This window comes from Barbatula barbatula, assembly GCF_947034865.1.
Source record: "Barbatula barbatula genome assembly, chromosome: 2".
Taxonomy (NCBI): domain Eukaryota; kingdom Metazoa; phylum Chordata; class Actinopteri; order Cypriniformes; family Nemacheilidae; genus Barbatula; species Barbatula barbatula.
The window spans coordinates 31,023,935-31,046,082 of record NC_136767.1 but is presented as its reverse complement, the minus strand read 5'-3'; the positions used below and the strand labels follow the sequence as shown (position 1 = coordinate 31,046,082).

Genomic DNA, 22,148 nt, shown 5'->3' with positions numbered 1-22,148 from the left:
TGAATACGTATCGTCTCACAGACTGTGCGCTCGTGGAGAGATGAATGTGAAGGTATCAGAGTACGGTATGCATCTAATACCTGTAGACAACAATACCAAGGATTTCAGGTTAACAGGTTCACAAACGGGTGATTGAACTAAATGGTTTCACACATCCGCACGCTGCGTTTCAATCTTATGAGGACAAACCCTGTTAGACGGATTTGTTGTTTTGGCACAATGGGCAAATTACTTTCAGTCAATGGGCAATCTCCATCAACAACCAAGAGCAAAATTGGGCCGCTTGTTATTTTAATACTAAACATTTCTGTCTTTCTTCCTGTAAAGATGCAATACAATACAACATTGTAAAAAGCACTATATACATAAAATTGAATTAGAAATAGAAATATGCTTTATATAGTATAGTACAGAAGTTCTCAGACTGGGGTGCCCCAAGATGAATCCAGAGGGGGCCACAGAATTTGTGGTATTTTATAAATCACATAAATTTATTATATATTTTATGCAATCGAACATTAGAGAAATAAGACCACCAACCAAAAGAATGGATGTTCCAGTGTTGTATAACTGGACATGTTTTTGGTTGAATTAAAATTCATCTTTATTTGGGGGGCCGCAGAGTGATGCACTTTGCACGAGGGGGCTTTACAACAACAAAGTTCAAGAACCACTGGTATAGTATATAGTTGCTCATTTGAATGCTTGAGAGGGTTTAATATTTAATATTACACAAAATGTATTATTATTATGTCTTTTAATAACATTATTGTTACAAATGATTCAACTAATTTGACCGTTCGTGATGTTTGAACGTCGTTTCTTACATTAAAACCGAAACTAAACTGCTTTTGCTAGCGGAAGGTCTGCATTCGGTAAAAATGACCTAATAAGATATTTCAAATTCACATTTTATGTCCAGTTCTTTTTCATGTGGCAAGTAGCCGTATAATAAGAGGGATAATGTACAAACAGCCGTCTGTTATCGTGAAATAAGCCCCTTCAGTGTGATTCAAGAACCTCGGGGTGAGCACACTGTCTGGGCTCATTTCTGCAATCACAACCGGTTGCATGTACATTATCTCTTACTTAATTTGGTCCCAAGTAGTATTAAAAACTAGACACTTACAAGTATACTACTGGTAATTATTACATGAACTACACAGAAAAATAAGCATTTGCTTGCACTTACATGTCAATGAGCTTAAAGTAGACACGTGTTTTTATGAGTGTGATGTAGGGATGTGCAATTAATCGAAAATTAATCGTAATCGTAAATTTTGGCCTCGCTCAATTTCAAAGACAAAATAACCGAGGTATACGATTATTGTACCGCATGCCATTTTGTAAGGATCCTCTCTTTTCTTGTAGTATAAATCCACAGCGCACGCTTTCCTTTACAGCGGTTCAGCAGTGCTATTTCTTTAAATAAATGTTTCAGTTCAATTCAGAGGTTAAAAGCCAAGTTTTTCTATTTTCTATGTTGTTTTAAAGATTAATGAGTAATCGTGTTAAATAATCTGGATCTCAAAATTGGCCAAAATAATCGCAAATATGATTTTTATCATAATCGAGCAGCCCTAATGTCACGTGTTACACATTATGTCCCTCGGTTCGTCATCCAGTTTTCTCTCTAGCATTGCTTATTTATTTCCAGCTGAAGGATAAGTGAATGAGCCAAATCTGTTATATAAAAAGGCAAATCAGTAGTTTATTGTAACACTGAAATTTATCATCTACATACATCATCATTAGGTACATTTTATTTGGCAACCGTAATATCGTCAGTGCATTCACGACTGATCATCTGGAACATGTTCATGAAGACTAAAGCGGTCAATGTGCATTTCAAGATACAATACTGCAGTCAAAAGAAAGAGCTTCATTTACATCAGATCAATTCCAATGCCTTCATGCAATAATACAAAAACAGCAGCCGTATGGAAAATATACATACATGCATGTGCAGAAATAAACAAATGTGTTTAAGAAGAATACATGTTGCACATTTCCCTGCTTTTGCACACACGATTTCAATCTGTGATTCATTCATTCAGTGCAGATCAGACCCTCAAATTCTTAAAAAACACTAATCATGTGTCCTCACAAATGACCTACACATTTTCTGTGTATTAAGGTCATATCATGTATCATGCGATCCCGCAGACAAAATGCACAGTTTTTCTTCAGACTGGTGCACGTCACATGCAGAGGATGATGAAATCTATGTTCTGGTTGATTCCTTTTTATGAAGTGAATTCAGAATGTTTTCTTGGTTTGTTTCAGGGGTCTCAGAATGGTTCACAAGAACTTTCTAACACTCGAATGAAAATGTTTGTTGCCATTTACTCGAAAATTAAAACGGGGGTAGTTGACGAATAAATCGTAAATGTGTCAAAATCTGGAAAACAAACTGTCAATATTACAAACATTGCATTTTCTTGTATTAATATTTAAGTTTATCATATCAGAGATGTATCTTCATTGTTAGATTGTCTTTCTAAATGTGTGCTTTCACAACATGGGTCTGGCAACCACCCAGGACCGGGGGGGCTCATTTGTAAAACGTTGCATAGAAACCATCCTAAATCTGATTTTACGATAATTTCTCAAAGGGCGTATGTGTGATTCACGATGTGATTCATGTGTATCAGATGTGAAATCTATAAATCACAATCTTGAATTGATGATCTTGAAATTGCGCGCGGCCGTTTCAGATCTCAGCCTTATGACGGGTGTCTAAATAAAGTCATTAATATATGACAAAGCACCTGTCAACGTCCAAATTCTATACGAGCGGAAAGAATGGCTCAAATTTCCAAAAACCTGTAGCACTCGGACAAGCAAAAGTGCACACGTCTGCTCAGACCCTGACGCGGTGCACGTGGAGCACTTTTCCACGTCGGAGACTGTTTTTGTAAATATGACCGTTCCTGTGGAGACTCCAGATTCACTTGATGCAAATCCCTGTTTGAAATGATGACCACATTTTTTAGGTAAATAACGCATAAAAAGGGTTCAAAAAGACTCAACTCCAAAGAGGAACAGATAGAGATTACACACAGAAAGCAAAAGATGGAGTGTTTACACCTTTGGTGCACTTAAAGGGGTCTGAGATTGGTCACTTTAAAGAAAGCTCAGGTGAACGTGACACGAGGATTCACATGAGGTTGTGAGTGTGTTGTTGGCCTCAGAGATGTTGATGATAAATGCTAAGCGTTCTTTTGCTCGGTGTGTTATATCTAAAAACCGGGATCAAAAGTGTCATGTTATAAATATAGCCTCTGTTTGTGTGTATGTGTGTGTGTGAGAGAGAAAGGTCATGCATTTATTTCTCAGCTCTTCACAGAGGTTCAGTCCTGTTCTATTGATAGTTAGGAGTCTGTTCTTCATTCTACTCATGCGGTCGACCGTCAAGTTAAACGTCACATTTCTGCACAAACTAACTACTGTAGTATTCTGCTGACAAGGCTGCACTTTTCTTCAGATGGCAGCTGTTTGTGATGTGCTGTCATTCTGTAGGTTTGCTTTTCTCACGTCGGCCCGTTGTTTTGTTGAGAACGCGTTGTGTTCATTGGGCTCGGGTCACTTTAGTTCAGATGGGACAGGCCGCATGTTGTAGTGATGGAGACAAAGAGAAGCACAGCGCTGGCCAGAACCGCCGGACCGCTCGACCGATAAACGGTACGTCCGTTACGAGACTGTACGGGTCGAAATGTTCCCACCATTGGTTTCCCGTCGTGGAATTTAAGGGAAGAAAAAGCTCGGAGCTGTTTGAAAAAAAACAAAGAAGTATTCAACAAATGTGTTATACTGAACATAACCGTGTAGTAAGTACGCTTATGTATGTTTTATCCAGTAAGCATACTAATATCAATGAATTAGCAGTGTACTATTTTACTAGTACTTGGGAGTAAATTGGCCCACTTTTAGTCTATAATTGTGTACTTTTAAGCATACTTAATGTGTAACAGTGATAAACTTTAAGTGCACATTTAGTTTACGGTGACATTTTTATGATGTTACAAGTGAACATGTATACTGTTAGTTTACTAGTTCAATACTTGTTTTTCAGTTTATTAAAGGGCACGCTGAAGTATACTCTCGGTAAACTAGTAGTTTAGTATTTTTATGCCGCAAGTATACTGGTTAGTTTTCTTAAAGTACACATAACATCGGTGACAATTTTCTGCATGTATCATTTTTTTACATTTAGTATACTATGTATTAATATTAAGATGTTTAGATATGAATTTTTATGCATGAAAAATGTTCTTTTGAAGTACGTGAAGTAACTTTTCTGGGTTAAGTAAGTGTACGACGTACATAAAAAGTAGACTCAACGTGTTAGTTGAAAGTGGTACACTATTATTGGAATGGGAACTCATCATTGAACAATTTTTGCATATATTTATAAACAAAATGAATAAAACGTGAAGTGCACACTTAACAACGAAGGTGCTTCACGATGCCTAAACGGTTCCGTAAAGAACCTTTAACATCCGGAGAACCTTTCTGTTTTACAAAAGGTTGAAAAAAAGTTCCGCAGATTATAAAAAGGTAAGAAAGAGACCAAATATGGATCTTCTATGGCATCCCTGTGAAGAACCTTTTATGCACCTTTCTTCTTGTCGTACCTGTTCTTTGTCGAGAGGAATGGGATTTTCAAAGAAAGTCCAGACCACAACTTCCGTACATCCCGGTGTGGTCAGTGATCCTTCGTAACGGTAATAGTTGGTCATATTTTCCTCCGGCAGAATGAACTGGTTGAGTGAGATCTTACGCAGCGTCACGTTTCCATCTGCACGGAAAAATCAATCTCCTCTGAAAAGATGGTTTACGCAGCTTACAGCTCAACAAGAATTTCTTTAACAAGAAATCATTTACATAAAGAAATGACGTGTTAAAATTGTGTTAACATTGCATTGAAGTGATCAGAGAAAGCTTTTGTCTGTAATCAGGTTTTGGACGGACTTGTGTTCTGTACGCTCCTCAGGGCATAAATGAACTGGTTGTACTTTTCGTTCGGGGTGTTTGACTCCTGTCAGAAAGAAATGGAAAGATTTCTTTATCATATTTGTTCATATTTGTTCAAAGCTGAAGAGTGTGAATATCAAACCTCGTAGAAGAATCCCAAAACGGCGATGCCGGATGGATCATTTGATGCATCTTGTATCCTGTTGTATCTTTGTTTTATATGAACGATATGGAGCTGAAGAGAGAGTTCATACATTCAAGAAATAATAAAACATGAATTCATCATAATCACTATAAAGTGTTTTTTTAAGGAATAGTTCGCCTTCATAATGACAATTGTGTCTTAATTTACACGCTCTTGTCTCTTTTGGTCGTTGCAAACCTGTGTGAATTTCTTTCTTCTGAAAAACACAAAAGAAGATATTTAGAAAAATGTAAGTAACAGAAAACCCTTGGTCTCCATTGACTTGAAATGGTTTTGTGTCCGAACAAATGGAAGTCAATGGGGACCAACGTTTATACGAAAATATCTTCTTTTGTGTTGTGCACACAGGTTTAAAATGACCAGAGGCATTTTCATTTCTGTAAATAAGTGCAGAATTTCGCAGGCGAACTAGTACTAGTAAGTGACTTATATTGCTTTTTCATCAGGCTTTCCTGTTTGGTTTCTCTTTTTCCAAAATGCACATGAAACAAATGTGTTTCGTGCGTTACGTTGTTGTTCATACCTCCATAGGATACTGCTCTCCATCAACGGTGTGTTCAGAGCCCGGACCTCCGTCTGTTCCCCAGTGAAGGTGAAACTGAACGGCTTTATACGCGTCTCCCAGATTTCCTCCCGATACTGCGGCTGCGATGGGTATATTCACCTGAACTGAGATTGAGAAGAACACATTACATCATGTTGTCATTCTTCGTCTTCAACTTCTGCCGGTCTTGAGTCTGTGCTCTTACCGGAGTGACCGTTGTTCCTGACGGTGCTTTCGAATGCGTTCTGGTAGCCGGTGAACTTGAAAGGCGTCAGTCGCTCGTCCAGTTTGGTTTTCTTCGTCACTATGTTGATGGGAGACTGTCTGGCTTTTCCACAATCAGCGTTTACTTCACTCCAGCGCTCTGGACCTTGAGGAAACATGGGGATGTGATGCTGGGATGGGGGCTGGATCCAGTATTGAGAGGTTGAGATGTTTGACTTACCTTTACAATGTCCATCACAGCTCACTTGCGTCTGATAGCACCAATCTGAACACAAGCAAACAGATATATGCTTTATCATTCATTTCTCCGTGTCCGTTTTCTTCAAGAGATGTTTTACTTCCTATCAGTTTGGAGTTGAAGGCGTGTGAAGCTGTATGTGTCAAGCGTCACAAGGCATTTTATGAATTTTCTTTTATTGCTTCTATTTACATTTGACTACAAGCCAAGTATCACAGGATGTCCAGAGAGACATTTTCCAGCATGTATTTTGTTCTCCTTGGTCCCCAGAAACGTTTAACATTTCGGTTTAACACTACAATATTTCTCAACAATAGATAAACAAACCTTCCGAAAACTTTCATATCTGCCATGACTACCGATTTAATTCACAACATACTGTACCACATTATTTGGATTTAAGTGTGTGAAGTGTGCAGTGCATCATATTTATGTGACATTTCGCGCTTTGATCTTCATGACGTCATTTTTCCTCCTTTCGTTTTGTCGTCAGCATTCATACATCTCAAACTGGCATTGACGGGTAAACAGGGTTAAGTCGAGTTTGTACGGACGGCACTTGACCTGCTAGAAATCGCAAATATGTTTTTGTATTTCTCACGATTTTATTTTCATCTCATTTTGCTACAATGTCAATGAAAATCGTCTTCGATTGTTTGGTTGTTGCGTTTTGTGTCTCGCACACAAAGAATTGTTCCCGTATCTAAAATCTATTAGTTGTTATTCTCCACCATTCAAATGACTTCAATACACAGGAATCAACTTTCTATTGTTTGCTAAGTGAGCAGAGACACAGCTGAGGGTTCGAGTCTCCGTCTATCTGCTCGCAGACGACTCACAGGGGTCACGCTCTCCTCCTTTATTTTATCAATATTTAACAATGCGTGTCTCCGCCTCGGAGACGGAACAAATATTTCCACCGTATCTCACAAATCAAATATTTATGAAAAACACACACGCCATTGAAACAAACGGGTCAGGTTGGGTGTTTTCTGTTATTTCTGAGTTTGGTCCCACAGGTCGATGGCTTGCTTGTGGAAGTGGAATGTTGGTGGAACGGCACCACGGCCAGGTCTTTCGATTTCCTTCTGCGGGGACGTGATAATCAAACTCATGCGACGGCATCTCTCTTTATTATCTCAATCATTTCCTTATAGACGTCAACGAGATCAAACTGAGAACAAATTGAAACTTGCTATCTGTTCATTTTAGGAGAAAAAGTCTCTGTTTGAGAAGAGATGTCAACAATGTGTCAAACCGAGCTCAGATTTGTCACGTCTGCCATCAAAAGTCAATATTATTAAAGCTCTCAATATGAACTCAAATATTTCTCAAATCCAGATTATTTGACCTCTACAATCTACATTCATTTTACACGTCCATGTGTTTCAACAATTACACTCTGTTTTTCTCTTACGTAAATGTAGGAGACCGAGTTGAGACTGAAGTGAAACAGTATTTGTTAATGAATGTAAGCTGTCATTTAAGTCGCCGAGCGAGCACAATACCTGTCTGTTCCCTGCGATGTGTTGATACGAATTAACAAACGCCTCTTTGATCTAGAGAGCGGCACGAGAAACAAAGTGAACAATAGCCGCGGAGACAATGCAAAGAAAATAAACAAGATTTAACTAAAATCCAGCAGTGATATGTTGTGGTTATGTGACTCATACATGTGATGATAGTAATACATGTGAAGACCACAGTCAGCAGACATTGCATCGTAACTCTTTCATTCGCTACATACAAATATACTGTACAAGATACATTACTACACAATGTGACTGTTTGGGCTACCGTACAACTCGTACGAAACGTACTGTGCATCGTGTAGGCTTTAAAAAAGAAAAAAGCAAAACGATGCATCATGTTGGACACAATCTCAAGCTGTGTCTATGGAATATCTACAATTATATCTACACAAATAACAGTTTCGTCGAATATCAACACAACTACTGTAAATGTCCCACACCTATAATTACACAAAAATGATTTTTTTCACCTCTACTCACATTTATTTTATTTTATTGACTTAATTGAAATTGCTAGCGATGATGGAAGTAAGAATAAAGTCACTTTGCTTAAAACAAAGAGCTCACACTTAGCCTAGCTACATTTAAAAAGTGGGTTTTATGTTTTGGAACTCTTGGCCAATTACGATACAATCAACATTTCATTGACAATAGTATTTAAACATTTGGACAAAATGACTTTGCGACTGTCAAAACTAACTTTTCTCAGCTATCTTTGTAAAGATTTTAAGTAGTTGCTGTCAGGGGATGTTAATGGATATATTTGACACGTCTCTTTCGTCACCACCTGTCCGATCAGCTCTGACTTCTATCTCTTTTCTTCACCTTCAAAAAAGCGACATGAGACGGGTTTTGCTTCACTTGTGCTTTTTGATGTCCTAATGTTGTTCCAATTGCTTCTATTGTTTACCTCACGTGTAAGTCGCTTTGGATAAAAGCCTCTGCTAAATGACTAAATGTTAATGTATTAAATCAAACCAGTTCAAGTTACCTTCACCTCTGCAGGTTATGTAATACAAAAGGTGATCAGTGCTAAAACAATACAGTTTCACTTCAATAACTATTTCCAGTCTGGTCAGGGCGCGCGTTTCCCATCTGTCAGCAAATTGAGGATGCGTTACGCTGATGTGGTAACCATAGCAACAGTCCGACAATCGACAGCTAGATGCGACGATCCCAATTTTACACGAAATATGTTGTGATGATATCAATTATTTAATTAAATCAAGATAGTTTGGTAAACAACGGCACAAACCCAGAGAAACACTCGAACTATGCGCACAGGTGCAGTTCTGGCCGTGACGCGAGTGATGCTGAATGCTGTGTCGTTGTGTCTTCACTCGACTGCAGTGAGCTGGCAACCGACTCTGAGTTATTGGAGCCCGTCCTACAGAAGGGACACAATCTGACTGTCCTTGAGGAGAAAACAGCTCATTCTCCAGAACGTGATGACGAACAGACCCATTGCGCAGCTTGCATTTATGCCTCTGGGACTTGTTGGGGTGTTTTGCGCTCGAGCAGACTGTGAAGGTATTCACAATATAACTGCATGTTTGGGTATGAGAATGTGCACGTGTAAATCAGCTGACATTATATGGAATTGTATCCTGCGACGAGATTTCATGTCATTTAGCAGATTTCTTTAAATAGTCACGAATCAAATGTAAAGCAAACAGTGTGGTGGTCCTTATTTTGTTTGACGTGTGATTGTTATTGAATCGTTCAAAAACAGGAAAACACTGTTATATAATCAATTATCAATTATATAGGAAAAACAATTATATAATCAAAAGTATAATATCACACAGTGATGACTGACTCAGTCAATGCTCAGTACACAATCACACCCTCAGAATTTGGAGCACAAACACATTTGGTCAATTTTATTATTAGCCTATTAAAAGCACTTTAAGACCAAAGTGGGTTTCTTTAAATGACAGTAATACCAGTCAACGATAACTGCTGACTTTTAAACATATCTTATCTGTTAATGTGTCATTCGCTTGCCTTGATTCGTGAAGTATAAAGTCAATTTTCTAATCAGGGTTTTGCACAAGAACGAATAATCTGTTGCATCCAAAGCATCAAAAACTTTGACATTTTCTGGGAATGCTGCAATAAACTGAATACATAAAGAATGAATGCAAACACACTCACCTGCACTGCCGGATGAATGCAGAATGAATGACAGAAGATAAAGTGAAATCAGACTCTTCATTGTGACCGACTGTCCTGTGACTCCCGCAATGAAAGTAAATGGGACCCTCTGAGAGTCTGATCTCCTCTTCTGTTCTAATATATCTGTCAATGAACACGATGACTCCTCCCACAACACATTCATCTTATAAACACACTGATATGGACAGCATCGTCATTGTAAAGTTAAATCACAGTATCGATGATAAACCATAGAGTTAATGACAGAATTATTCATGTCTGTCGTCTCTTTTATTAAACATATTCCTGAAAAAGTCAAGCCTTGCTTGAGGCTGATCATTTTCAAGGTTTGACAGGTCTGAAGTGCATCGAAATTGTCAATATTTTCCAAAATATAAACAAAATTCTGTCATCATTTACATATTGTCGTTCAAGATTCATATGGCTTTCTTTAGTGGAACACAAAAGAAAATATTTAGAGAAAGGTCTCAGTGGTTCAAACAGTGGAAGTCCGAGGGGTCAATGTTTTTTTGGTTGTATACGTTCTTCAAAATATCTTCTTTTGTGTACCGCAGAAGAAAAAAGTCATACAGGCTTGAGGTTGTGTCGGGTGGATTAATGATGGAAGAGTTTTCAATGTGGGCTGAAGCGTCCCTTTAAAGATCCTTTCAGAGTTCCCTCTGTAATCTGATTTACGGTCGGGGTTTCATTCCTGTCTAAAAAGAGAGATTTAACCGTGTTAAGGTACTAAATGACACATTTTTCCCCACAACCTCAGTGACATGTTGAATTTGAAATAAATGCATGTAAAGAAAAAAGACGGTATTTTGGGGACACCTAGCGGTGGATGAGGCAAAGACAGCACAATGAAAACAATGATTCTATTACATCTGTACAACATCTGTCTCTGCAATTTCAACTTATTTTCTTTTCGACTCGATTTCAAGTTTTATTAACTCACCACTGGCCAAAACATGTTGAAAAAGTTTAAATGACATTTTATTTTTCTTAGAAATTGAAGGCAGCAAATGATTTGAATAAATCACAGCATCAATTCAATCTGCTGCCCTCTGCTGGACTTTTAGTCCATTTCCAAAAACTTTCATAATGTTTGGACATTAACTTGTTTAAATTTATATTTGTTGAAACAGCCAACTTTATTCATCTTATATTTGCAGATTTCAGAGCAATACAGTTGCACATACATGTTCAGTATATATGACTATATTTAAAATATACAAATACAACTATATTTAACTATATATAAAATATATGGTATATAAAATGAAATAAAATAGTATCAAAGTGAATGTTAAGTGCAAATAAATAAATAAATCTTCTAAATACATTTCACTCTTTCTTGCTTTTACGCTTTGATCGAAAACAGCAACGGTTTTTGATGCACTTACACGCTTTAAAGAAGATGTAGGAGACCACATTCACAATAGTGATGAGAAAAACAAACACATCCAGACAGTCATACTGATACCAGGTCAGATCATGAGCCTCAACAGGCAGATGTTTCGCACCTTTATTCTGCATGACACACTCGATCCAGAAATCTGCTTCATCCAGAGGCTTCATCGGTCTGTCATGATGGGTTCTGATCTTTATACCTGTGAAAAATACATAAACCAAAACTAATTTTATCAAACAACGTTCAGTATTAAACTTTTCGTGGTATTCTGGTATTTAGCTCTCAGTTTTCTTTACAGTGCTGTAAGACACAGGTGATCTTTAATGATGGCGTTAAGTCCATCCTCCAGATCTTGAGTCATCATTTTTTTAAGTCCATGACAACAACCGCTCCTTTGGCTTTCATGTCTGGCTGGTCAAGAAACAAGGGGATGCCGGCCATCGGGACACCGTGATATATGCCCTCATAAATGCCGTTCGTGCCTCCATGAGTGATGAACGCTTTGATTTTGGGATGACCTGAACTTAAAAACAATGTGCGGGTCAGATTCAAAAGATGCTTATTACTTATTTTAAAAAGGAAATAATATCTGAAAGAAACCCAACAGATCGTTTTGAGGGATCCAGTCATAGATTCTGGTGTCCGTGCCGAGTGTGTCTGGCTTCTCTCCAGTGTATCTCCATAAGACCTTTAAAACATCACAAAAGATGACAACAAATCCCAACCAGACTGATATAAGAATTGACGTGTACAAGTGATCATAATGGATCATCTGGACTTAAGAGTGACATATTTATCCTATTAAATGAAGTAGAATGTGAAGGAACCTTCTGGGGTATCCGTGCCGGTGCAGAGGCGATTGTGTTGCTCCTCTCTTTAGCGATGTTGTTCACCATGGACCCCAGAGAGAGCATCACTATCCCATCATCCCCTGAGCTCTGCACAAACTTCTCCATATCCTGCACGTTTTTATAACATTTATAACATTTCTCAATTCTTGTGTATTCAAACTGACGTCATACATGTCTGAAGTTATTTATCCAGAACATTATATGGTTGTCCAACAAGCTCACTTTATCACTCATCAAAACACGAACAGGTGACATTGCACGATGCTCTTTTGTAAAACAAGGATTCACTGCAAACAGTACATATATATGATGCCACTCCAGCTTCACATTTATTCATCATTTCAGCATGCATTGTGTCAATTGCAGTAGTGTCTGTTGAATTTAAAAGAAACCTCGGGAATAACAAAGTCGCCCAAAACTGATGTGAAAGACTGAGAGAATGCAAAGACGCATAAAAGTTGTGAAAACATTGCATCTTTTCTGTTTTTTTTATTTTTTGCAAATAAATAAACAATATTTATGGGGATGTTGCTATATGGATGCTAAATAGTTCAGTCTTATTTGTGAATTGATTCAATAAATGTTTTGGAAAAAATGTTTTATTTGGACCAATATTGTCACTAGTTCATAGAATAAAACGATCATAAACACATACCCATAAAAATATACAATACTGTATATACCTATTTAATGCAGGTCCATATTGACATCACAGTACAAACCTTTGTTAAAATATATTTTGCACGGTTATATAATAACTAGGGCTGTCAAACGATTAGTCGAGATTAATCGCATCCAAAATAAAGGTTTGTGTTTACATAATATATATCTGTGTACTGTGCCTATCAATGTTTCTATTCATAAACACACAGACGAATGCATTTTAAAAGAAAAATATCCAACCGTAAAATAAAAGATCGTTCATATATTATTTAAATGTTTGGTAAATATAAATAAATACATTCCTTAATATATTAAGAGTTTGGCTCCAAAATGAGCATTGTTAAAAACATGTTATGTTTTTATTGTCTTAGTCAGCTGTATTTTTTGAGTAATTATGGCTTTCATATGTTGATTTATTAATATTAATTGAACTGCAATCCATGATTTCTGAAAGAAGTATTTTCTCTGAACATAACTCTTAATATCTACATGTCTGTGCATGTGTTTATAAATACACAATTAATATACACAGTGCACAGACATATATTAAAGTAAACACAGACGTTTATTCTGTATGCGATTTATCCTTTGACAACCCTAATAATAATTGAAAGCGTGACCCCAGCAAGCTCCCATATATGTGCGCATGCTGGGATCAAGCCCATGACCTTCTGCAAAGCTTTTGAAAAGAAATCGGTTATAAATGTTGATCATTCTGATTTCTATTAAAACACGTAATAAAAGGGTGCTTTTGGTGTGTTTTGGGGATCATCCCTCTGAAGTCTGGGAAGCTCAAAAATGGACAGATGCACCTTGGGTAATGGCTTGGCTGGGATGCAGTGGATCCCTCCGACGTATATCAGCACCATCACTTTGTGTCCTCTGTCCATCACAACCTTGAGATTGATTTTCTTTCAGAATAACACATACCAATAACCCCAAAATAATTTTGTACAGTAATGAGTGCTATTACTTCTGGCAGGGACTCGGGGTCTCAGTGAATCAGGGTCCCCGTCGAATATCCAGACGCCTATATATATATATATATATTCGTTTTTTCACACACACACACTCCATATATATATATAAATATTCGCCATATATTCGTTTTTTTCACACACACACTCCGCTGTCTGTCTGCGCAGCGCAAATTTTTTTGGAGAGTTTGGTTGTTTATTTATTTGATTATAACATTGAGAAAATACCATATATTTACCAATTACATTTGATCAAACCTTACACCATTCCTTATGTTTGTTTGCTTTATTAGTGAGCGTCCGTGTATATTTGGTTTAATTATTTTGGGGTCAAATTAGGGGGACTAACAGAATGAAAACATTTTCCTTCTCAGAAGGGCACTAAATCCCTTTCCCATTCATTCTCCTTCACAACATTCTTCCCAATGTGGATCTCTCACAACCTTCAAAAAACTATGACCGAATTCACTGCTGTCTTCTCATCCACTGGATAAAAGCTAAACCTTTGGGGCTTTTGTATGAGCTCATTGGACCCTGGTGTGCACCGGGTTGCTGCTCTTGGTACAGCCCTGTAGTTGGATAAACAATGGCACAAACAAGCGTGTGTCGTTTTCTTAATGTGACAACACTGTTGAAAAAGTGGGACATCTTGTCAATATGCGAAGTGCGAGACAATCGGCGAAAATTATGTGTCGTTGGGCTGGTCACCCTGGGTTGAATCTAACCCCAATGTGATTTGTGAGAGATCAAAAAAGGTCTAGGACACATATAGTTGGTGGACTGGATCCCCATGCATGAAATGACTTCAAACTCAGACCAAGATGTCTTTCCTTCTTCCTTTCTCTGTAAGTGTTACAGCATTTTGCTTTTTGAAGTATAGATTTGCCTAATCTGATTACGGATCATCGGATTGTCAGCGTGCCATAAAAAAAGTGCTCTAGAGAAGAGGGCTGGTGTCCAGACAACAATGGCCGTCCATCCAGCCAGCGGCGCACCTGCCTGCACTCTAACCGGCCTCTCCTGTCTCGCACAGATAACGCTCTCTACCCTCTCGCTCTCTCGCGCCCCTTCTTTATTTGGTCGAGGGCAACTATAAGGATTGATGACCCCTCCGGGCCCGTTTTGGGAGGCGGGCCTCAGACGGAGTGGTGAAAAATTTAACATGCAGCATGTGAATTGGTTTCGACGTATAAAGAGATCAGGGCTAATCGTTTGGCACCAGAGACTCTTCTGCATTCAGAGCGATTCAGGGGAGGGTAACGGAGCGCAGGAGTGAATGCGTGCGAGGGGGGGGTCGGCCCGTGGTCTGCTCTATTGTGATAACAGATTTAGGCAGAGTGTGAGGCGGCGATAAGGAAAAGCACCCTCAATAGAAGATTAACCGCATGCTTGGAGTGGAACTGTGGAAGAGAGGTGGACACTTGGATGGAGAGGAGCACAATAGAGGAGCTGAAATAGATTTTGTTTATTATTTGTTATTCTGTATTTTTATTCTGTATTTATCCGAACAACCTCGGCCTTTAAGATGGAAGTCGCTGTGTGCGAATGCAGTATTTATACATTACAAATCGAACGTATTAATGGCGTCTATAGGTTTGAATGTGCAAATCTGGCATTTTTTTTTAGGATTTGGAAAAACAAATATTTCAAAATGTGATTTGTGACTCCTTCACGAGGTTGGATTTCTTTGCTGTCATTGACGCACACGAGACGCTTTTTGGATGTTGCGACATTCTCAGATTATGCGGGAATAACACGATTCATCCGGTTTTGCACAAACTTGCGGATCCTTGTGTGCCACAACCGACACAAAGACATGTTTGTGTATTTTCTGAATCGGCTCAAATTCTGTTATACGTTAAATGTTCACTTTGGTTTTCTGTGTTTGGCTTTAGGATCACACCGTTGCCTTGTTTGTGTTTAATGTTAATTAGTAAAGAGGATTTTAAGCAGCTGTTTAAGCACAGACCCTCTCTTCTGCTTTCACGATCCTAACACAGATAAACTACATCAATATGTTTTACACATTAGGTTAAACGCAGTAGACTCCTTGCTGGACTGGTCAGAACGGGAATAGTAAATCATCTCAGTTGAGTAGTTTACATGACGTCATTTTACTTGAAATAAGAATTCAACTTAATGAATTATTTACCACTGTGCATTAATACTAATATATGGTTTTTCCACACAAAAAAAAAATTAGGATTTAATAAGGAAGTACAGTAATGAGAGTGGGGATGTGCTCGATTCATAGAATAATATGAATGTGATATTATGGTCATAATATTAAGGCTTTGTTTTCTTTATGCAAAGTAAACCCGGTCTCAAACAGCCACATGATTTGATGCATTTTCCTTACATCATCTTCATATAAACCAGTCACATATCAGATGTCGTGTCCTATATTGAGATTTGAAAATGACACAAACATACACACATCGTCTTTCCGTGCGCCTGATTGGTCACTGGCGAGTGTGGATTTTGACTCTCTGACCTCTGCCATTTGACCAAATGTTAAGCTGTGTTTACAATTCCCTCTCTCATGTGTCTCGGACACTTACAGGGGTCATCGCTATGGTCACACGTCTCTTAAACATCCTCAGCAGTGGACATTTATCTGACCACACCAGTCGGAACAGACCAACACAAACACACAAACTGGTTATGGAGGGTAAGTAAATTTGCCGAAGGTCTTTGAGTTTTCAAAGCATTTTTATTATCAAAAGACTAATAAATTAACACAATAAATAATATGTTTTTTTAAGTATTAATAACACAATAGTTTGATTGCCAAAAAAAGCATTCTACAAATCTGAAGAATAAATGCACAAAAATAATCTTTGGCGAAACGTTTTGTACACTGCAAAAAACTCTTACTCTTTGTTTCCTCTTTTTTACATTTAATTTAAATATTTACTTGAATTCAGAAGATAAACATACGTTTATGCTTATCATAATAAAACACGATTTTTGAATTAGAATGTGTTTTATTTCCACCTCACTTGCAACAGCTATTTGTAATTTTAAGCAAGAACATCATACCGTAAATCCACATTTTGTGAGATTTCTCTGAAAGCAATACATAAAAACTTATATATATATATATATATTAACTATATCTTGGTTTTAGGGATGTGTATATAATTGCATTGGAAAAGCAAACAAAAAAACAGAGTAAGATTTTTTGCAGTGTGTTGTGGAGTAAAATAACTGATAGAAATTTCCAATAAATACATGCACTCCATTTACAGTATAAATACAAAATAAATACAATCAAACATATTGAATTTCCAGATCCAGGAGGTTGTACTCCCTTTTGGAATAAAACGTTCTTCAGGGTTAAATTCGGACAAGAAATCAAATGAGATGAATACTAGTGGAGATGCTTTTAAAGTGCATCCATAATGCATGAGCTCGAAAATGATGTAGGTTTCAGTTTTTTACAGTAAGCATCATTAAATAACGCCAGCCTTTTTTCAGTTCTGAGTTTACACAGATCAGCTGTGTCCACATGAAACAAAAGGAACGTGTTATTGTGAATATAAACGTTCAGAGCTCCTGGAATCCATTCGACCTTTACATCTCCGTAACATGACATTCACATTTTCTTCTGTTAAACGTCACAATCCATCAATATAAAGTCCACACCTCAGTTCAGCTTCATCACCACGCTTCAGAGCCGTCGCAGCTGGATCCGGGTGATGGCGGGTCGGTGTCGCTGGTCCAATTGCGTTCTGTGCGCAGGTTCTGCATGTTCCCCGCCAGCAGAGAGAGAAGAGCGGCTTGCGACTGAGCCGACGGTTCTCCACCCTGCTTCTCCAGCAGAGTCACCAGAAAGTTGATGTAGCGCATGGCCAGCCGCAGGATCTCGTTCTTGCTCAGCTTCTTCTCGGGCGGGTGAGTGGGGATGAGCTTCCTCAGCTCGGCGAAGGCTGTGTTCACATTGTGCTGGCGCCAGCGCTCGCGAGTGTTGGTGAACACCTTTCTGGTCATGATGCTGTGGTGCTGATGCTGCGGAGATACAGAGATCATGAATTGATACCAATGTCTGAGCGATACAGCATTGGGTAAAGTAAAAATACATTTAAAAGAAATCACATTAAGAAGGGTTACAAGTGTCTTACCTCTTTTCGGTTCCTTTGAGACCTATGAATGGTGGCGCATCAGGAAGATAACTTGGCAAATAAAAAAACAGTTTCTGAAAGACCGCAGTGAGATATTTGCTGGTAGGTAACCAACGAGTCTCAGCTCTCTGACATCCAGCTTTTCACCCAACAGAAAAGAGAGAGAGCGAGGATATGAGGGTGGGTTGGGCTTTGGCTTGTGTCTCTCTTCTTTATAGTTGAGCTGTTGTGTGACGTCGTTGGACGAGAGTTTGGGGGGTTGAGCACATACTGAATGATTTTACATCTGTTATTAATGCGTTTAAATAGATTAACATAATGCATCATGTTTACATTCACAGCGTTTGAGGATTAAACACAAAGACTGTAATGTAAAACAAACTGCTTATTGTGTGAAGTGAGAGAAGGTAAAGTAGATTTATAAGCTTTTGTCTAAACGATTGAAAAATGTTTATGCTTTGATTTTACATATTTTATAAGCAAATATTTTACTGTTAAGGTAAAAGAAATGTCATACAAAATTTCAGATTTAAAATTTCCACTATATCTTAAGCTGTACATTTTTTGTACATTGCATGAAGTATGTGTATGTTGCAAATGAATGTTCTGAAATAAAATAATAAAACCTCTATTAATTAAGTTAATTCATATGTATAATTATTCAAAGAACACTAGAAATTGAACTGAAATTTAAATAAAAAACTGTGCAGCGATATTAAAAATAAACAAATAAGCAAACAAATAAATAAAATGACAAACACGCGTAGCTAAATTACAAAATATTACTACAATTAACATAAAAACTATGATATAAACAAAAAGGCTTTTCTCAACAAAAGCTAATATGAACATAAATATGAATAAAACTACAAGTACTACAAGTGAATTAAAACACATAAACACTTAAAAAGTGGAAATAAATTAAGAGCCTAAAATAAACCTATATGTCAATATTAAAAATAAATAAATGATAAAATGACAAAATCTAAATTGCTTCAAGTATGTATACAAACTAAAAAAGAAAAAAATTATGAAAACGACAAATATAAAAACAAAGCTAATTTAAAATATATTTACATCCCAAAGACTGCATGCTCAACTTTTCTGGACCATTCAAAGTAAACTTATTTCTTATAAACAGACACACTGCTGTTAAATAAGCCCATGTGTTTCTTTTGTTGGGATGCTGGACACCCACCTGCTAACAGATCTTTGACAGCAACTCCAATAGTGAAGTGACATCATAATGAAAGCTCTTCCTCTGATTGGACAAAAAATAAAATACTGCGTATATTCACTGTGACAGAGTAATAATATCTTTTGTCTGAATGATGGTAATCTTGTTTTGTATGTCCTGGGGCTTCGTATAAATGACACTGGGTTATGACAGGGGCAAGCTTGTGGATCAGTACATTCTTTGGGGCCCTGAAGTCCCTGAGCTCTCTTCTCGCCTCCCTCTTGCACTTCCATCCGGCCCGCAGATCAAAAGCTGCCATCTCGCTGCTGCCATTGTTTCTGTTCTCCTCCAAACCGTCGAGTGTTGATTTTAGATGCACGCTGCTGTGTTAAAAGTCTCTCTGAGAATTGCGAGGGATTTGCATAATGGGATTATGGAGGGATTAGGAGTCGGGCAGAGGACAGAGAAGCTCGGAGGGGTTCCGTAGGACTCCACTGAATTCACCACCCCATTCATATACAGAGCCGACTGCTCCACACACCCTGCACCTGCACGGACGCCTGTCAGAGCTGCCAAAAACTTCAGCGAAAGACCCCTGTACTCGCTCCAAACCCACACAACATATTCTCTACCTGAGCTCACAATCACACTGGATCCTGCAGGAAGGACAAATGAGTCAATTAATATGTAAAATGATTAAAACCACTCAAATTATTAAAGTGATCTAAAGTTAATATATCAAATCAAATAAGTAAACAAACTAAATTGACATAAACCTATAATATCTATAAATGTAAGTAAATTAAAGCACTTAAATGATTTAAGTGGAAATAAATTACATTTGAACTAATACAAGAACTGAAATCAAATAAACCTATTTATCAATATTACAAATAAATAAATAATAAAATGACCAAAATTTTAAAATTGCAACAAATATATATACAAACTAAAAAGCAGGAAGACAACTAAAAATACAAAAACAAAAGCTTATTCAAGATATTTAACATATCCCATAGCCGGCATGCTCAACTTCTCTTGACTATTCAAAGGAATCGTATTTCTTATAAACTCTTGTTCTTGTGTTTCTTTTGTCGGGATTCAGGAAGGACAAATGAGACCTTATTAAAGCGATAGTCCTCAAAACATTTTAATTCTGTCACGAATGACTCTTTCTCTTTCAAACCTGTATACTGTATCTCTTCGTTTGGTTGAACACAATGTCCAAGAAACGTCACTTGCTTACATTCTTCCAAATATCTTTCCAACAGAATACAAAATAGTACAGGTTTGGAACAACTCTAGGGTGAGTAAATCACGGCTTCATTTTTGGGTGAATATCTCAATTGCTCTCGACAGGATTATTACATGGAGACTTTAACTCGAGTCTTTTGCTTCTCACTCCGATAATGTCACATAATGAGAATTACCTCCAGCTGGGCTCTGGTTTGTCTTGACATTAAAATCTAAATAAGTCAAGTCAAGTCGAGGATTTTCATTTTCATCAGATTATTTGAGCTATTTAGATACTGTTGATAGATTTGAACTAATAGTGTTTAATAAAAGAACAGTCAAAAGACGTTGGATTTGAACAGCATGCTACTTTCTCACCCTTCTTTTGTTCTATCTGAAAGAGCGGTCTGATTACGGGCTGTTAGTGACCCATTACTGTTGTGTTTATATAAAACCCGCTGTTTATTGCTTTTGGACACACGTATTTACCCCTCGTGTCTCTGTGTCCAAACACTGCCCAATGGGGCTATTGGAGATGCCTTTGTCCAGGCAAACAGCGTCAGTTCCCCCCAAATGAATGCTTAGGGTTTAACAGTTATTTATAGAGGCTATTTGAAGTCTGAAGGTGGCCAAGGCACACTGGCATACAGAGAGAGAAAGAGAGAGAGCGAGAGATCTGTGGGAGCTCATTCCAGCGAGGGGCTGCAGTTGAGACTGCTGGAGCGCTGAGATAAGACCACCACCAACCCCCCCATCACTCTTTCTGTCTCTCTCTCTCTCTTCGTCGTGGCTTTTCTCTCTGTTCTGAATGTCAGTGATAAGAAGATTGTGTCGTAATTGAATGGCCATCTTTTTATCACGCTCATTTAAAAAATAGCGAGGGGCTGGAAATGTGTTGGAGATAGATAGCAGACTACCCCTCATCATCCGAATCAGTACCTTGGAAAACGTTTTTTTAACACCAATTAATTGTGATTTATTCCGTTTGTGCACTGTAAAACCAGATAAGTTGGCAATACTCGTCGCCTCGAATGTTTTGAGTTGTAGAGGTTCTTGGTTTAAGCAAGCAGAACTTTCACATCTTCATTGCTGTTAAATTTAAATCTTAGTTAGTGTGACTTAAATATTTCATTCATTCATTTCATGAAATTAATTAGACAGAACTTAAAAAATATTTAAATATAAAAATTGTATAACTTTAACTCGATCTTTTCGGGTTTCTTTATTATGATATATAATAAATGACATATATAATATATAATATGACATATTTCTTAGTCTTTATATGCATTAATGAAACACCTTGTCTTATGCAACCCCTAGCGAGCAAGAAGAGACTGATCTCAGAACTCAGAATTGGTAACCACAAAACTGAAAAATATGTCTAACTCCTCTAAATATCCAAGATAAGTGAACGTTAAACACTAACAAGTCTTTAACTTTACTGAAAAACACATACGATAAGCATATTTTCACATTTGCTGTCCTAATGCAGTCTAACGCAAAGCATGCTGGGAATTGGAGATCCATCTCGAGCAATTGTGTCGAATTAATGTGTTTCAATTAAGCAAATTGAACAAGGATCTTTTTTGAGTTTTAGTCAATATTTCAATATTTAAATCAACTCAATGGCGGTATTAACTGTGTCATTTGCATTGTATTGACTGTCAATGCCGCGTTGTGTACGAGCGCTGTCATTCAGATGCATCCTTAACACCTGCTTCTGTGTACATACTGTAAAACTATAAAGCACACGCTCGCTCTCAACTGCAGGTCAAAGGCCATCAGACCTAAAGCCACAATGAAAGAACCATTTTATAAAGTTACA

The 22,148-nt window shown here is 37.6% G+C and overlaps 3 protein-coding genes across 3 annotated transcripts; all 3 read right to left on the bottom strand.

Moving 5' to 3' along the window:
• Positions 1 to 1,692: 1,692 nt before the first annotated feature.
• On the bottom strand, positions 1,693 to 10,024 carry LOC306891100 (carbonic anhydrase 4-like). The gene is made up of 8 exons (XM_079451120.1): positions 9,879 to 10,024; positions 6,172 to 6,216; positions 5,932 to 6,096; positions 5,706 to 5,851; positions 5,120 to 5,212; positions 4,975 to 5,041; positions 4,638 to 4,801; positions 1,693 to 3,770 (listed from the first exon to the last, which is right to left on the bottom strand). Exons 1-8 carry the CDS (start codon positions 9,937 to 9,939, stop codon positions 3,591 to 3,593), a joined length of 921 nt encoding a protein of 306 aa, XP_079307246.1. The 5' UTR covers positions 9,940 to 10,024; the 3' UTR covers positions 1,693 to 3,590.
• Positions 10,025 to 10,511: 487 nt separating this feature from the next.
• On the bottom strand, positions 10,512 to 13,699 carry LOC306903318 (UDP-glucuronosyltransferase 2C1-like; the record flags this gene model as incomplete). Its single annotated transcript, XM_079472387.1, has 7 exons — positions 10,512 to 10,594; positions 11,288 to 11,494; positions 11,592 to 11,595; positions 11,683 to 11,813; positions 11,896 to 11,983; positions 12,123 to 12,254; positions 13,622 to 13,699. The coding sequence occupies 7 exons, from the start codon at positions 13,697 to 13,699 to the stop codon at positions 10,512 to 10,514; spliced, it is 723 nt and encodes a 240-aa protein (XP_079328513.1).
• A 3,334-nt stretch (positions 13,700 to 17,033) lies between these two features.
• On the bottom strand, positions 17,034 to 18,237 carry tal2 (T-cell acute lymphocytic leukemia 2). Its single transcript, XM_079475719.1, has 2 exons — positions 17,911 to 18,237; positions 17,034 to 17,797 (listed from the first exon to the last, which is right to left on the bottom strand). The coding sequence occupies exon 2, from the start codon at positions 17,777 to 17,779 to the stop codon at positions 17,450 to 17,452; it is 330 nt and encodes a 109-aa protein (XP_079331845.1). The 5' UTR covers positions 17,780 to 17,797; positions 17,911 to 18,237; the 3' UTR covers positions 17,034 to 17,449.
• Between the last annotated feature and the right edge of the window lie 3,911 nt (positions 18,238 to 22,148).